General features: G+C 44.4%; 2 protein-coding genes across 2 annotated transcripts; both read left to right on the top strand.

The window, feature by feature from the left end:
* The first annotated feature begins 469 nt into the window (after positions 1 to 469).
* On the top strand, positions 470 to 3,306 carry LOC122019999 (caffeic acid 3-O-methyltransferase-like). Its single transcript, XM_042577688.1, has 4 exons — positions 470 to 912; positions 2,263 to 2,573; positions 2,668 to 2,732; positions 2,826 to 3,306. The coding sequence occupies exons 1-4, from the start codon at positions 530 to 532 to the stop codon at positions 3,123 to 3,125; spliced, it is 1,059 nt and encodes a 352-aa protein (XP_042433622.1). The 5' UTR covers positions 470 to 529; the 3' UTR covers positions 3,126 to 3,306.
* A 562-nt stretch (positions 3,307 to 3,868) lies between these two features.
* On the top strand, positions 3,869 to 4,834 carry LOC122019993 (ankyrin repeat-containing protein ITN1-like). The gene is made up of 2 exons (XM_042577675.1): positions 3,869 to 4,035; positions 4,121 to 4,834. The coding sequence occupies exons 1-2, from the start codon at positions 4,014 to 4,016 to the stop codon at positions 4,759 to 4,761; spliced, it is 663 nt and encodes a 220-aa protein (XP_042433609.1). The 5' UTR covers positions 3,869 to 4,013; the 3' UTR covers positions 4,762 to 4,834.
* Positions 4,835 to 17,769: the final 12,935 nt, after the last annotated feature.

Here is a 17,769-nt window from a genome sequence, read left to right as displayed (position 1 = left end):
TCTCTTTAATTAATTAGTTTTTAATTAGGCCATATTAATAGGAAATTAATTCTAAACCTTAAATTTTTTGCAAGTGCTCGCCGTCAAGAAATAACAAATTGTCAATATTTGTTTTTCTAAGAGACATGATCTTAGTGTTTTAGACAAGGGAAATACAAATTAACTATTGTTATGTCAAATATAAAGATGTAAGTTGACATGCAAAAAAAAACTTATAGTTATAAGAAAAATAGTTTATATTATTTTGAAATAACAAAGTAATGCATTTAATTATTTAATTTAGTGATAAAGTAATCTTGAATATATAGTATCACACCAAAAAAAAAAAACACACACACACCTCGTACTTAAAATCCTGACAATGAAAGGAATTTAATTGCGATGCCGTGCATAATGGGGAGTCTAGTCTTAATTAATTTAGCCCAAATACTCTCTATAAATATTAACTACATTAACTCTGTTATGTTATTCTGCAAGCTCCGGTCAATCGATTAAGCTCGATCCACTTTCGCACTGCAGCTTGATCAACATGGACAAGGAGACGGCATGCGCTCACGCGTTGCAGATTTGTAGCAGCAGCATCTTCCCCTTCACCATCAAGACCGCCATCGAGCTTCGCCTCCTCGACGTCATCGCCGAAGCCGAGTCCCCCGCCGCCGCCTTGTACCCCGCACAAATCGTCGCCCAGCTGCCCGCAGCCGCCGACAACCTGGAGGCTGCAGATATGGTCGATCGCTTGCTCCGCCTGCTCGCCTCCTACGGCGTCGTCACCTGCACCACTGAAGCGACCGGCTCGAGGAAGTATAGCGCCGCGCCCGTCACCAAGTACTTGGTCAAGAATGGGGACGACGGCGCGTCTTCGATGGCTAACTTGGCTCTGCTCAACCAGGACAGGGTTGCGGTGGCTATATGGTAATAATTAATATCAAAGTATATATATAGTTATCATTTACACAGTTGGATCATAGTTAGGGTATTAAAAATGAATTCAATCCAACTATTCGACCCGAGTCGATATGAAAAAAATTAGATTCGGATTTAAAGTTTTCAAATTTGGGATGAGTTCAAATTGAAAGGTTGGGATTTTGGGTTGTATTAAGGTCAAGTTCTGGTTTACGGATTTTGGGTTCAAGTTTAGGAATTTTAGATTTTAATTATAGTTTTAGGATTTTTATAAAATAAAATTTTTCAAATCTGATCAGATTCATCCGAATTAAAACTCTTAATTATAATAACAATAACAACCAAGTCTTATCTTACTAGATGGGATTGCTATATGAATTATTTTACGTCATTTAACTATATCTCATATTATATCATCATCTATGCTTAAATAAATTTTATTTTATTATTGTTGATAAAGTTTTATTTGGTCTTCCTCATTTAATGTGCATATTTGTTATAGTTTCACATTAAACATTTATCGATCGTCTAAGTATATGTATGTATCATCTTAAATGTGTTTTGGAGTTTTTCCTCAATAGATGTAATTTTGACTTTCTTTTCAATGCACTCATTTCTTATTCTGTCCATTCTCATATGTCGATGGATCCACCGTAACATTCTCATTTCTGCTACTCTCATCTTTTGCACATGTGCTAAGTCATAGTTAAACATGTAGCATCACATAACATAGAAGGTCTAATCATCATTTTATAGGATTTTCCTTTAAGTTTAGAGGTATTTTACGATTACATAGAATATCTGACATTCTCTCCCATTTTAGCCATCCTGTTTGTATTCTATATAAGACATCTTTCTCAATCCCATCGTCAGTTTGGAAAAGTGATCCTAAATACTTAAAACCCTCAGTTTCAAACAACTCGTCATCTCCTATCTTAACAATTGTCTTATTACGTCTAATATTGTTAAACTAAAATTTTATATATTTTGTCTTTACTCTACTAATTAAGCCTAAAATCTTTCATTTCTAATGTTTCTCGTCAAGATTCTAATTTAACATTTACACTTTCACGTATCTCATCTACTCAGCTTAGAATTAATCTTTAATATAATTATATTTTAATTGAAAATACTTCAATTAATCTGTATGAAATTTTAAAATCAACGTTATATTCTAGTACATATTCTTAATTTAATATATGATAAGATAATATCTTTTTTTTTATAATTCTTTATATAATTTTTCTAGTGATTTTATCATAATTATTTTTTAAGCCAATAAATACATATGTACAACGGTTGGTGGCTTACCGCAGCTTCCATCATAAGATCATAGTAAAATGATATTAAATATATCAGGGATCAAATGAAGGATTCAGTGCTGCACGGTGGCTTACCGGTGCAGAACGCGTTCGGAATGTTAACGTTCGAGCACTTGGGCTCCGATGCTCGATTGAACAAGGTGTTTAACGACGCCATGTGCGGCTATTCCGTCGTCTTCATGGAGCAATTGCTCCAGGTCTACCACGGCTTCGACGATGTCAATGTGCTCGTCGACGTCGGGGGAAACGCCGGCGCCACCCTCCGCATGATCACCTCCGAGCATCCTCATATCAGGGGCATCAACTTCGACGTCCCCCATGTCATCTCTCAAGCACCACCAATCCCAGGTCAGGCTTAATGTAGTTATTAGAAAAAACCCAAATCAGTTTAAAACTAATTAATTAAGCCCATATATTTTCCTTTGTTTAAATTTCGCGGCAGGAGTGCAACATGTGAGCGGAGATATGTTTGAAGCTATTCCGAGTGGGGATGCCATCTTTATGAAGGTCTTGAATTATATTATGAAATTTTATTTATTTATTTTTCACGAGAGATCTAGAACAAGTTTATTGAGAGCATGTTAATTAATTTGCATGCAGTCGATACTTCACGATTGGAGTGACGAGCACTGCGTGAAGATCCTGAAGAATTGTTGGGAGGCATTGGCACAGAACAGGAAGGTGATCGTGGCGGAGTGCCTGCTTCCGGAGCTACCAGCACAGACTGTAGAGGCTCAAGCGGTGTTCCAAATGGACTTGGTCATGATGGCATGCTGCATTGGTGGAAAGGAGCGGTCAGAGAAAGAGTTCAAGGCCCTGGCAATGGAGGCTGGATTCAGAGGATTCGAGGTACCTCGCAGAATTGCTGGCGGCTGGGCGGTCATGGAATTCACCAAGTAAACATTACAATAGTCAAATGCATTTGAGATCGTCCCATCAATAAGGCATATGGAGAGTGAAAAGCCCATGCTAACCCAGGACTGTCGCTACTGCTGGGCCATATATACGTACAAATACATGACACCTATACTTTAAATAATATGTGTAATAGAGATCTCTCTGCAGTGCATGATTTAAATCATACCAACTTAAATAATTTAACTAACATGTCAACATATATCCATACATATATGAAAAATTTGACTAACATATCAAAAAGACACGATCAAATCCAAACATAAGACAAATCTTTAGCCCCAACATATTTCACGGAGTGAGATGCTTATTAGACAAGCATGATAACAAATTAACAATAACAACACAATCGTGCAAAATCAAACTATTAGAAACAAATAGAAACAATCTACAAAATAATCAATTGGAAGAAACTCATAATTCATAAAATAATAACCTAAAAATGGTGACCCATGGGCTGGCTTAGTCCAAAGCCCACCTTGCATTAATATCTCATTTTTTGAACAAGCACGCAATTACCATTTATAATCGAAAAGTGATGTGTCACGTCAATGACCTAATTATTGCCCGCATTGATCCCTTCTCCAGCCCAACACGAACTAAACGCGCTTCAAAACACACTACCCACATCACATTGCCCCCACCTATGGTTGAGCCATAATTGGAATTGTAAAATTTAAAACAAGAGCATGGTTGAAGAGGATCCTTGTTGTTTGCCTCGCGTAATTGTGTGGCGTCTGTCTTCTTCTGTTCCTCTCTCACCATCGCCGGCAATCCACTCGCCCTAAGAAAATATTCGATGCGTTCACTTCTTAACGCAGACCGCTGAGACTCCACCGGAAGAAGCAGAAGAGGAAGAAGAAGAAGTGGAGGATGGTCCCGCAACACGAAGAAGGTGCTACCTTTTGTGGTTATTGTGTCTTGATTCTCTTGGCCCTTCTGATTTCGGTCGGTGTTTTACTCAATATTTGGCTAATCAGGAGAGAAGGAGATCGAGTTGGAATCTTCCAGCGTCAATTCCAGCTCTCTGACGACGGCACCCCCGCCTGTTCCAGCCTTGGTGCTGTCCAACTCCGGGAAGCGAATTGACCATGCTGCATCGGCGACGGGGTCTCCGACGGGATTCCCGGTGTTGGTCCTATCGAGTTCCGGTAAGCGGATGGACCAGGCTTCCTCGTCGGCGGCGTCCCCCACGACGGCTCCAGCGCTGGTACTGTCGAACTCGGGGAAGCGAGTGGACCCAGTGGGGAAGAAGAAGTATGTGAAGCAGGTGACAGGCCGACACAACGACACGGAGATCCACCTCGCGGCCCATCGCGGAGACCTTGCCGCGGTCAGGCAGATTCTCCGCGAGATTGATGCCCAGATAACGGGGGAGGAGGGCGCGGCTGAGTTCGACGCCGAAGTGGCTGAAATACGCGCCGCAATGGTGAACGAAGTGAACGAAGTAGAGGAGACTGCGCTTTTCATCGCTGCCGAGAAGGGTTTTCTTGATATTGTTGTTGAGCTGTTGAAGTATTCGGATCGGGAGAGCCTCTCCAGGAAGAACAGAGTGGGCTTTGATGCTCTCCATGTGGCTGTAAGAGAAGGGAAACAAGGTATTCTTGGTACCATATCATAATGAGAAGCCATCAATAACGGCCTTCAATATCTTTTGAAATTGAAAGTAAAGCTATTGTGGTTGACAATGAACACTTAGGTTGAGCATTAGTTCTAATTTTCACTGTACCAGCCCAAATTGAATGACTTTTAGAGGTGAGCTTTGGAGCATTGAAACTGCTGATATTGTTGACTAAATTTTTAATTAATATACTTCTATGTCTATAACTTTAGGCTATTTTCTGCTTTTGAGTACTCATGATGATGTTGAAGCTATAGATGCTTGCTTTGAGAATACGGAGAAGAGCTGACACCTTAGAGTGTTATTATGGTCAAGAAAATGCTGAGGTTTTTAGTAGGAAAAATAGTAATGATCCCGTCCGGAAGCTGAGTCAGACGGACCGTCGGGGGAGGTGGATGAGAATGTTGACGAAGTCGCGACGTCCCGGAGGGGGGTGTGCTGAGATGGCTCCCGTGTTGACCAAGTCTTCAAAAGTCCTCTGGTCAACGCTACCCTGCAGCCAGTGACCGGGTTGGCCCGGCTTCCGGTACCCCGATGCTCGAGGCAGATCCAACTAATATATGAGTACAAGACTAAGCCATAAAATAATAAAATGCGTATGGAATATAAACGGAGGACGTACCCTGGCCCAGGGGGGCGCCCTCGGATGGGACGCGGCTCGAGTTATCGCGACCCGGAAGAGTAAATGACTCCGATGAGGCTGGAGAGCTGGATCTGACGACGAGAAGCTGAACGAAGCACGGACCCGGAGGACGAGCTGCAGGTCGGGATATAATGCTGGTACGCAGACCGGGACACGAGATCGGTACGCAGATCAGGAAACGAGGCCGGCATGCAGGCCAGGACCTGAGGTCGGCACGCAGGCCAGGACACGAGGTCGGCACGCAGGCCGGAAAACTAGGTCGGCACGCAGGCCGGGACACGACACATCAACAACAAGAGTAGCACATAGGTCGGAACCCGGTGAACAAGCCAGGTCAGCACTAAGTCGGAGCACAACAATGGCATGAAGACCGAGACACCAAGCGGCACGAAAGCCGGGAACACCATAGTGACACGCAGATCGGAAGCATACGACGATGAGGGTTCTCAAAGGTGGCAACACTCAGCCATCGTGTGGATGGGGCAGCGGCTACGGCACGAACAGGTCGATAGCGTCGGCACGGCGAAGGTGGATATGGACAGGCGTGGAAGAGAGGGGGTGGGGGCAGCTGGCGGTTGTTGCCGGCAAGGAGACTGGTGGCGTCGAGAGGAGAAGAGGCTAGCGGCGGTGTAGAGAGGAGCAAGGCAGGGAGAAGGAGAAGAAAAGGAGGCGGAGCTGTGGCAGGCGTCAACGTCGAGAGGAGAAGAGGAAGAGTCGTAGCTGGCTGCGCCTTGATGAGGAAGAAGAAGAGGCCGGGCTGTGGCCGGAGGTTGACGAGGAGGAGAACAGCCGCTGGCTGTCCTCGGCGCCGGTGAGGAGGTGAGCGTGAGGGAGAGAAGCTGGGGTGTCGCAAAGAGGAAAGGAAGAGGGTTGGCAGCTGGCATCGGCTCCGGCGAGGAGAGTCTCCGGCGAGAAGCATGAGGAGGAAGCAGAGGAGATGGCTGGCATCGGCTCCGGCTACAACGTCGGAGAGGGAGGAAGGAGACGTTCCTGTTGGCGGCGGCGGAGAGAAAACGAAGAAGACTAGAGGAAAGGAGGTAGAGGAGAAGAGGCGGAAGCCGGATGTCGGCGGACGGCGTCGGCGAGGGGATGGTAAGGAGGAAGAAGCTGTTGGTGGCGGCGTGAATTCCACGAAGCATCCCCCTCTCGCATGCATGCTACAGTGTCTCCTTAAAGCCCTAGCTTGCCAAAAGACCAAAATGCCCTCCTATCTTCCCCTTATTTCTTCTCTACCCCCCTCTATCATATCCGTATCACAAGCCTCCCCCTCAAGTCTAGTCGAAGGAGGCGCAAGTCCGACTGACTAGACCCATCCGAACAAAAAACAGAATCGCACATCGAATGCAAAAAACAGAATCGCTACTGAATGCAGAGTCATATCGCAGGTCGGTCAAACGAAAGGAATAAGCACTGGTCGAGAGACAAAAGACATATCAAGCGAGTAGCCGAGCGATATGAGCGAGCTGCCGAGCGAATGCCGACCGACCGACAATAAATCACGATCTGACAATAAAGAACATGATGGGCGCGCAAAATCGTGGGCGCGACCGAGCGAGTGACGATCAAGCGAGCACTTAAGCGATAGGCCAGTCAGCATAAAGCGATTAGCTGAGTGGTACCAGCGAGTGATCGAGCAAACGGCCAAGCAACCGCAATGAGCGAAACGTGAAGGGCAGAGCGACAAGTGAGCGGTGAATGTCGACCCAGCCACAGCGGCGAACGAAACGTGGATTGCGAGAGCTGGACAGAGCGGTGAGCGAAGCAAATATGATGAGTGCACGACAGATCGGCAAGTGAGCGGTGAGTACCAACCGTGCCACAACGGTGAGCGACCTGCTGAGGCTGAGTGTCGGGCAGAACGGTGAGTAAAGCGAGTGCGATGAGGGTCGGTCAGAGCGGCGAGTGCAGCGGTGAGTACCAATCGAGCCACAGCGGTGAGCGACTTGCTAAGGATGAGTGGCGAGCAGAGCGGCGAAGCGTGCACGATGAGTGCCGAGCCGAGCGGCGAGTGAGCGGTGGGTGTGATGAGTGTCAGGCAGAGCTGCGAGTGAGTGATGAGCGCTGACCGAGAGGTCGTTGGGCGTGAGAGCATGCTCACTTATAACTCGCACTGGGGCGAGAGTCTAGGACCCTGACCGGGAGGTGCTCTGGAGGCTTAACGAGTACTCGATCTGGAGACTTGTGACCCAGAAGCAATCCGCAGGCCTGGCAAAGAAGCAACCTGAAGGTCTGACCCAGCCTTGATCTGAAGGTCTAACCTAGAAACAATCTGAAGGCCTGACAAAGAAGCAACCTGAAGGTCTGACCCAGCCTTGATCTGAAGGTCTAACCCAGAAACAATCTGAAGGCCTGACAAAGAAGCAGTTTGGAGGTCTGACCAGGAATTGATCTGAAGGTCTGACCAGGACTTGGTCTCTGGAAGACCGAATGGGCATTGGTCTGACCGCCTGACCGAGAGATCGTTAGTGATACTCTGATTCGAGACCGGGGGTAATACTCTGGTCCGAGACCGGTGGTAATAGCTCAACCCCGAACGGGGGAGGATAAGCCCTGAAGCACATAGAAGCGAAACCTGTAGCAATATAAAGGGACAGAATCTTTATCATACCTTATCACAAAGTGATGCCAACCGACTGAGGATCCGTCTCGGTCCCTCAACTCCCGAATACCCGTGGAGCAAGGGGAGAAGAGAATAATCTGAGCCCTGACCGTCAGAAGTCTAGGACTACCGACCTGAAAGGTCGTTGGGCGTGAGAACAGAGCTCACTTTTAATTCTCGCATGGGAGCCGACCTGAAAGGTCGTTGGTCGTGAGAGCAGAGCTCACTTAGGCGTGAGAACAGAGCTCACATTTAATTCTCGCATGGGAGCGTCGTTGGTCGTGAGAGCAGAGCTCACTTATAACTCGCACTGAGGCGAGAGTCTGGGGCTACCGACCTGAAAGGTGGGCGTGAGAGCAGAGCTCACATTTAATTCGCCAAGTCGTATGGGAGCCTGAGACTTGGGTCTGAGAGCGAGCTCACTTATAACTCGGTAAAATGACACAAGAGCCTAGAACTTAGGTGCGAGATCTATCTCACTTATAACTCAACTGAACGACATGAGAGCCTAAAACTTGGTTTTGAGAATAAGCTTGCGTGTAACTCAGTTGAATGGCACGAGAGTCTGGAACTTGGGCGCAAGAGCAAGCTTACTTATAACTCGGCTAAATGACACAAGAGTCTAGAACCTAGGCACCAGAGCAAGCTCACTTATAACTCAGTTGAGCGACACGAGAGTCTAGAACTTATACGCGAGATCAAACTCGTTTATAACTCGGTCGAGTGGCACGAGAGTCTAGGACTTGGGTGCGAGAGCAAGCTCACTTATAACTCGGTTGATACTCGGTCCAAGACCGGTGGCGATAACTCGACCAGAATGGGGAGGTAAATGATGATGTACTACGGTCCGAGACCGGCGGCTCGACCGCGGAAATATCAAAAGCTGGTCTGAGACCAGTGAAAACCGCTCAACCCGAACGGGGGAGATATGAAGTCCGATAAGCTGGTCTGAGACCAGTGAAAACCGCTCACCCCCGAACGAGGGAGATATGAAATCCGATAAGTTGGTCTGAGACTAGTGAAACCGCTCACCCCCGAACGGGAGAGGATAAGCCTTGAAGCTAGTAAAAGCGAAGCATGTAGCAACATGAGGAAATAACGCTTATGTCATACCTGATAGCGGTGTGGTGCCAATTGACTGCGAATTTGTCTCGATCCCTCAACTCCCGAATACCCGTGGAGCGAGGGGAGGAGATGATAATATGAGCCCTGACCGCCAAAGAGAATGAAACCCATGGTAATATAGGGGAGCAGAGTTCATAAAAGTAAAGGCAAGCATAGCACCGTGGGTGAAGGAAGCCGAGCCTGTATACATAAGAAGATGCAAAACAGGTGGAGAATACAGAGCATATAATAGCAATAAGGCGAAACGCCTATAACAGTAAGAGGATGCAGAGCCCCATGGTGAAGGGTGCAGGGCCTGTAATGGTAAGAGGATGCAGAGCCTCCTGATGAAGGGTGCAGAACCTCATGGTGAAGGGTGCAGAAAAGAGCGAGGCCCCTAGATCCTGATCGGGAAATGGTACTGCAAGTCTATGATCGGGAAGCTGTGTCCCAAGTGTATGAGTGGGGAGCTGTGCCCCTAGAGTATGAGCGGGGAGCTGTGTCCCAAGTGTATGAGCGGGGAGCTGAGCCCCTAGTGTCCGATCAGAAATTGAAGACTCTAGTCTTTGATCAAGGAACTAGGCTCTTACTCTTTTATCAGGGAAATATAGCAGTTCCTATAATCGTAAAAAGAGAGCAGAGCTTGTAGCGTACCTGATCGGGAAGCCGTGCCAACCGGCTAAGGGTTTGTCTCAATCCCTAAACTCCCGAATACCCGTGGAGTCAGGGAAAAACATAACGGAAAAACTAACCTGTTAGCCAGCTGAAGCTTCACTCGATCCCTAGGCTCTCGAATACCGGTGGAGTGAGGATAAAAAATAATATGTGCATCGAGATCCTCCGGGCTTGTGATAATAGTAGAGAACCTCCCGACGTCGTCCATCTTCACGTTCCAGAACAGGCTGTTGTGTTCTCACAGACGGCGCCAAATTTGATCCCGTCCGGAAGCTGAGTCAGACGGACCGTCGGGGGAGGTGGCGAAGGCTTTCAGTCTACACTCCAACAGACCCATCCCCCGGTACCCCGATGCTCGAGGCAGATCCAACGAATATATGAGTACAAGACTAAGCCATAAAATAATAAAATGTGTATGGAATATAAACGGAGGACGTACCCTGGCCCAGGGGGCGCCCTCGGATGGGACGCGGCTCGAGTTGTCGCGACCTGGAAGAGTAAATGACTCCGATGAGGCTGGAGAGTTGGCACGCAGACCGGGATAAAGCATCGGTACGCAGACCGGGCTACTAGGTCGGCACGCAGGCCAGGACCTGAGGTCGGCACGCAGGCCGGAAAACTAGGTCGGCACGCAGGCCGGGACACGAGGTCGGCACGCAGGCCGAAAAACTAGGTCGGCACGCAGGCCGGGACACGACACATCAACAACAAGAGTAGCACATAGGTCGGAACCCGGTGAACAAGCCAGGTCAGCACTAAGTCGGAGCACAACAATGGCATGAAGACCGAGACACCAAGCGGCACGAAAGCCGGGAACAGCACGAACAGGTCGATAGCGTCGGCACGGCGAAGGTGGATATGGACAGGCGTGTACAGTGCCGGTAGCGGCGCGAGTCTCGCGTCGTCGGCCGGGGAGAGGAAAGAAGGCTGCTGGCCACCTCTTTGGTCATGGCAGCGTGGAAGAGAGGGGGTGGGGGCAGCTGGCGGTTGCTACCGGCAAGGAGACTGGTGGCGTCGAGAGGAGAAGAGGCTAGCGGCGGTGTAGAGAGGAGCAAGGCAGGGAGAAGGAGAAGAAAAGGAGGCGGAGCTGTGGCAGGCGTCAACGTCGAGAGGAGAAGAGGAAGAGTCGTAGCTGGTTGCGCCTTGATGAGGAAGAAGAAGAGGTCGGGCTGTGGCCGGAGGTTGACGAGGAGGAGAACAGCCGCTGGCTGTCCTCGGCGCCGGTGAGGAGGTGAGCGTGAGGGAGAGAAGCTGGGGTGTCGCAAAGAGGAAAGGAAGAGGGTTGGCAGCTGGCATCGGCTCCGGCGAGGAGAGTCTCCGGCGAGAAGCATGAGGAGGAAGCAGAGGAGATGGCTGGCATCGGCTCCGGCTACAGCGTCGGAGAGGGAGGAAGGAGACGTTCCTATTGGCGGCGGCGGAGAGAAAACGAAGAAGACTAGAGGAAAGGAGGTAGAGGAGAAGAGGCGGAAGCCGGATGTCGGCGGCCGACGTCGGCGAGGGGATGGTAAGGAGGAAGAAGCTGTTGGTGGCGGCGTGAATTCCACGAAGCAGCCCCCTCTCGCATGCATGCTACAGTGTCTCCTTAAAGCCCTAGCCTGCCAAAAGACCAAAATGCCCTCCTATCTTCCCCTTATTTCTTCTCTACCCCCCTCTATCATATCCGTATCAAGTAATATTGTATTTTATCCACTAGTCCTCTTTAACCAGCTAAGATATTTACAGTGGTTAAGGCAACCAAACTATTTCTGTGAGTCTGTGACTTCAATCTTTAGTGCTTATTCATTTTGTTGTTTTCTTAGTCTTGCTTAGCAAGCACCAGGCCACCATCTCAATTGATTTAAATCAAAAAGATGATTTTTTTTCTCAATCTTCTACTTACCGATCTTTATCTTACAATTGGTACTTCTCGTATCTCGATAATGCAGGTCTTTCTTGGTAGCTGTTCCTCTGCTTTGATAGAGCAAAAATAAAGCCCTAATTTATTTTTTTTTGTTACGGCGAGTTATTGAAAGGCACAACCAACTTTATAAATAATCAGAAGGTGCTCCCTAAACAACAACAACAATCAATCTTTAAATTTTTCTACGTCATTGGGTTCTATTCCTTACTATATCATCATCTATATTTAAATAAATTTTATCTTGTTTTATTGTAACTAACCAAGCCTTTTTTTTTTATCTTCCTCTTCTTGGTTTGATGTGCATATTTGTTATAGTTTCACATCGTCTAACTGGAGTATTTATTAATCGTCTAAGTGCATGTCTGTACTATCTGTGTCTCTCGGAGTTTTCCCTCCATCTTCGTATGTCCACACATTAACTTTAACATCATCATCTTTGCAACTCTCATCTTCTGCTCATGTGCTTGAGTCATAGACTAACATTCAGCTGCATATAACATAACAGGTTTAACTGTCATTTTGTAAAAAATTTCTTTAAGTTTTAGATGTACTTTATTATCCAAAAGGTGCTCCCTACTTTGCCTAAAAGTGTTTGTGACCTTAAAGATCTTGTATTTGTGTCAGTTCGACGTCACTACACTCCTAAGGTTTCCTTGAGTCTGCATATGTCTTTTTCAAAAAAGATTTTGAGCTCTTTAGGGCCATCAAACACTTTTAAGCAAAAGTTCTCGATGGTCCAAGTTGGCATTGTTGCACTCTTGATAGTCTCTTGAGTTATTAAACACTTTGCCAAAAGTTCTTGATAGCCCTCAGGCAAAAGTACTTGATGGCTTTAAAGGTCTTAGATTCTTGCTAAATGAGCATTATTACAAGAGTCTTCCCTCGAGTTTTAGATATTATGATTGCCCCCTATGTTCATCCATATTCTTTTTTCCGGATTTAGAGTTCTTTAGGGCTATCAAGTACTTTCATTAAAAGTGTTTGATGACTCTTGGAAAAAAAGTGTTTAGTGGCCCTAAAGGCATCATATTTGTGCCAAATAAGCACGGCTAATATTCCCCTAAAATCATCAAATATTTAATCTACTTTTGTACAAAAATGTTTAATGACTCTAAAGATTCTCAATTTGTTCTACATTGGCACCATTGCACTCCTAGTGGTCTTCTTAATCCATTAATGTTCATTTTTCTAGATTTGGAGCCTTTTAGGGCTTTTAAGCACTTTTGACAAAAGTGTTCTATGGTTATTGTCTAAAAGTGTTTGTTAGGCATAAAGATCTCGAATTTGTGCCAAATGAGCACCGTCACACCATGATTTTGGTTATCAAATTTTTTGAGATAAAGTTAGTTGCTTTTAAGCATTGTTTTGAAAAATGCGAGAGAGCTACAGACTAGGTTTGAAAATTGTTAAAATTGGATAAAGCTTGTAGTTAAGTACTTAAAAAACATAGGTTTAAAAACGTAGGTTTAAAAAGATTTTGATAACAACTTAGGTTTAAAAGGATTTTGATAAAAAGCATAGTTAAGTATATAGCATTTAAAAACTTAGTTGTAAAAAGCTTTGGATAACAACTTAGTTTGAGAAGGATTTTGATAAAAAGCATAGTTTAGTACTTAGCTTTAAAGATTTTTTAAATAAATAGCATAGTTAAGTACTTAGCGAATTTAGAAATGCTTTGAAGGTATTTAGCTTTTTCCAAAAAACCTAGTTAAATTTAAGTGTTGAAAGGAAATGACTTTTAACTATATTTAGTGAAGAAGGTGATGTGTTTGAAACTTGAACTATTTATTTTCAAAAATAGTTTAAAAATTGAACTCCCCTTTTACTTTAATTTTAAAAAGAACAGTTTAACTTTAAAATTTTAAAAAAGAATTAATGTCTTAATGTCTTTTCACTCCCCCTTGATTAATGCCAAAAAGCTTTTAAAATCCTAAAGTCCAAGCATGAGAGTTTAAAGTAAAGAAAATAAGCATCTATTTTCCTTAATAAAATGTCTAACCTTTAGCTACTATCTCTTTACCATAAGGCAGTAGCTTTCACTTGGTTAGTCAAGTTAAGTAAGTGCTCCAGTTAGTTTGACTAAAATGGATGACTTAACTTGATCAATTTTAACTTGGTATTTATTGGGAAGACTTATGTTGATACACAGACATAAGCATTCTAAAGTCAAATGCAAGTTAAGTAATTGTGGACTTTATGTTGAGCATTTGGGTTCGCTACTCTTGTTTTCTGCTGTGGTATTTTCACTACTTCGTGGATTTCATTTTTTTGTTGTAGTGGAGTAGGTTTACATATATCTGCGATGTTTTCTATATCGTCTTTTATTTTAGTAATATTTGTTGTCAGCCAGAGGCTGCATTATAAACTGTGTGGATTGTTTTCTTATTCTGTTTGGTATGTTGTACCGGCCGTGTGGGCTAAGTATGTTGATATATGTATCTTGGGATTCATATTGTCACCGATACAGAGGAGATGCTGCCGAATTTTCATCTGGCAGGGACTCCTCGAAGCATGACAATTTATTTGGTATCAGAGCAGGTCTGCAATACCTGTTTTTCGTGTTCTGGATTTGAGTTAATCTGATACCAATTTATTTGGTATCCGAGCTAGTTTTTGCGATGCCTACTTGCCAAGTTTTTTATTTAGCTTGGGTATTTTTGTATTGTACGGATTTATGTCAATTTTCTCGTTTCGAAATTCTGAGGTATTTTTCACGAGGTTTTATTTGGGGACTAGGCGACAACGGAACATCTCTAGACAGCAAATAGGTAAATTAGTTAATTTTATATGTTTGAACTTGTAGTGATATCTGGGTAATATTATCTAACAGATATGAAGCGATAGGCTCGTACTTTTGCGCCAAGACATGGTGTAGGACGACCACATAAGAGGGTGTTGGAGTCTCTAATGACAGAGTCTCCGGAGAGGTCTACTGGGGTCGAGCCTATTAGTCAGGGACAGGCTCCTCAGGGTATTGTGGGCATGTCGGGTGATTATGACCCAATTTTATCGCGAATTGGGCATCAAACAATGAAGTACCAAATCCCTCCTACGCTAATGTAGCATAGAAATGACTCGGGTCGTCCACCAACGAAAGCAACGATAGGATGGTAAACTTAGGATCATATGTTATTTCTATTTTTTGGGGATTTTTAATATGGAATTGGGGTTTTGGATTTTAATTATAAACCTAAAAAATTAAAAGCATACATGTAGGAATATAATCTAATGCTGGAATGAAATCTAACTAGGTGCGAATAATTAATCCACAACGTATTGTCACACTACACTATGGATTAATTATCAACACAATTAACTAAGGAATGAAATGACAAAGTATTAAATGAAACCTAATCTAATAAATGAAAGATAAGGCAAGTAATAAAGCTAAGTCTAACCTAACTACAATTGCAGAAATTAAGAGCCAACATGAAATAATGCAAGCATTTAACGAACCCTAAAACATTAAAAAAATATAATCTAACCTAACCTAATTGCATTCAATCGAAATTAGAACTTAACAAAATTGAAAGAACAACAAAATAAAATACATCAAATTGAACCTAACTACTTAAAGAAACATTTCATCGAACACATGATATGCATGAAACAAATTAAATGAACTACATGCAATTCAAACACGGAAATTCTAGTTAATACAAGCATTCAACCACAAAACTAATAAACATGCAAATTGACACAATTAACAAACGTTAACATGAACAAAACTAAACTAATCCAACCACAATTCACACATCCGCTTCCGGTTAACAAAGACTACCCTTCGTCGTCACACGAAAGACCCAGCTCGGAACCCCCAAAGCCGGTGGTCAGTAGCTCACTGTCAGATTGCTGCACGCTTCGACAACAGTGAGGATGATGAACGAATCCTCCAGCGAGAACCCCTCTGCTGGAAGCTAATCGGAAATGGAGATGGAAACACAGCCAACTGCTGCTCCCTTGCTCTACTGCCTGAACCCCATATGGTAAGCTGTCAGAAGGCTATCGGAGTGTGGAGGTCTCACTAGAGAAACCCTCCGGTGAGGTGGAGTTGGTCAGAAATCGCTGCCGAAACCTGCTACTCCCGCCATTGTGCTGCTGTCGTCGCCGATTAGAATCGAGAAGAAGAGGTGGACTGTGGTTGGCTGGCCGACGTCAGGGAAGAGAGGAAGAGAGGCCGCCATCCAAAGAAAGAGGAAGAAGAAGAAGGGAAGTGTCGTGGAGAAGTCGCGAGCCCTAGCCGCGTCGCAAGCCGAGAAGTCGCGAAGAAGAGGTGGGGGAGGGCACTGTGCCGTGCGGGTGAGAAAGAGGGGTTTCTTAATAGGTTTTGGATCTTGGATTTTGGTTAAGAGGTTTAAGTGAGATCTGGATCCAATAATCAATAAGGATTGAAATTGGGTTAATGAATTGGGCTTTTAGATTGGGCTTGAAGATTGGGTTTGAAGAGTAGGCTTTTGGATCAAATTTGAATTGGAGCTCCACTTCTTAGATGAACCCTTGGATGCCTTGATCTCGATCAATGGTCCAGATCACTTTAAATCAGGATGAAGGGCTGGATCACTTAGATCTGAATGAAGGAGCAGGATCTCACTGGATCTTGATCAGCAGTCCACACTGATTCAGCTTGATCTCCTCCGTTTTTACCTCCAAATCAATCCAAATTTGATCCAACTCGACCCTAATCCATGGCTCTTTGAATTTCCTACAAACCACATAAAAACAAGAAATTAAATTCCATAATTTGTAGAAAATTTATAATTAAGTCAAAAATAAGTCTCTATTTGCAAATCATGATATAAACACAACATTAAGTATGCGAGAAGGTAGAAAATGTTAAGTCTAAGAGCCAAAATAATCGATAAAAATACTAGTTATCATTGGGTCCTCAGATCTCTATGGTTCCTACTTTAGAGGTACATACCTCGACTGTACCACCAGTGGTACCACCTTCAGTATACTCGACACCCCCTCCAGTTATGCCTATTACTGCACCTTCACCAGTAGTACCAAATGTTTCTTATCCGGTACCACCACCTACCGTACCTTCAGTCGCTCCTATTTTCATCTATTCTAGAGTACCACCTATTGTACCTGTCCTGACTTATACAACAGCACCAGTAGTACCTTCCCCGTCCTATCCAGCGGTGTCTCCTGTAGTACCAACTATTCAGCCAGTTTTCGTGGCGATCCCTGCTCACCCTACTGATATGATTGCGGCACGAGCTTGGATCCTAGCTTTAGCAGAGTCGGTTAAAGGTCAATTCATGCTATTTCGCGGAGAGATTGATCCAAGCGTGGCTTGGATTTGGATAGAGACTATGGAGCGGACATTCTTTTATATGGCTTACTCAGAGTGGGAGAAGGCTGAGTTAGCTACTTTTCACTTACAAGATGATGATGATATCTGGTGGGACACGCAACGCTTGATTATAGGTGAGCAGCGTATTACTTGGATGAGATTTAGGGAGGCCTTTGAAAGCCAATATTTTCCACGAGCATATCAGATGACACGTCGTCAGGATTTCCTTAGTCTTCGGCAGAATAACCGCTCAGTGATGGAATATAATGCGGAATTTAATCGGCTAGCCAGATTCTGTCCAGAGTTAGTTGCTAAGGATAGGTCACGTATGCTTCAGACAAGTGGAGTTTGCTATTGAATTGATTCCGGGAACTATGCCAACATCAAAGCTCCTTATCGTATGACACCAAAAAAGTTGGACGAATTAAAGGTTCAACTCCAGGAGTTATTGGATAGGGGATTTATTCACCCTAGTGTATCTCCGTGGGGTTTTTCGGTATTATTCGTCAAGAAAAAGGATGGTACTTTGAGGTTATGCATCGATTATAGGTAGTTGAATGCAGTGACTGTCAGAAATAAGTATCCTTTACCATGAATCGATGATTTCTTTAATCAGCTCAGAGATACATCAGTGTATTCTAAGATTGATCAACGGTCCGGATGCCATCAACTGAGAGTGAAAGAATCTGATATTCAAAAGACAGCATTCCGCACTAGATACAAACATTATGAATTTTTGATAATGTCATTTGGTCTTACCAATGCTCCAACGGTGTTTATGGATTTGA

The sequence above is a fragment of the Zingiber officinale genome, chromosome 1A, assembly GCF_018446385.1.
Source record: "Zingiber officinale cultivar Zhangliang chromosome 1A, Zo_v1.1, whole genome shotgun sequence".
Taxonomy (NCBI): Eukaryota; Viridiplantae; Streptophyta; class Magnoliopsida; order Zingiberales; family Zingiberaceae; genus Zingiber; species Zingiber officinale.
The sequence above is the reverse complement of the archived record's forward strand: the minus strand, read 5'-3'. Positions and strand labels throughout refer to the sequence as shown.

What these genes read in the sequence shown, in the direction of transcription:
- LOC122019999 (XM_042577688.1), top strand. Translation starts at nt 530, where the DNA reads ATGGACAAGGAGACGGCATGCGCTCACGCGTTGCAGATTTGTAGCAGC. An exon ending in AGGGTTGCGGTGGCTATATG is followed by an intron (nt 913 to 2,262) that starts GTAATAATTAAT and finishes TAAATATATCAG; the next exon opens with GGATCAAATGAAGGATTCAG. An exon ending in TCAAGCACCACCAATCCCAG is followed by an intron (nt 2,574 to 2,667) that starts GTCAGGCTTAAT and finishes ATTTCGCGGCAG; the next exon opens with GAGTGCAACATGTGAGCGGA.
- LOC122019993 (XM_042577675.1), top strand. Translation starts at nt 4,014, where the DNA reads ATGGTCCCGCAACACGAAGAAG. An exon ending in GGTCCCGCAACACGAAGAAG is followed by an intron (nt 4,036 to 4,120) that starts GTGCTACCTTTT and finishes TTGGCTAATCAG; the next exon opens with GAGAGAAGGAGATCGAGTTG.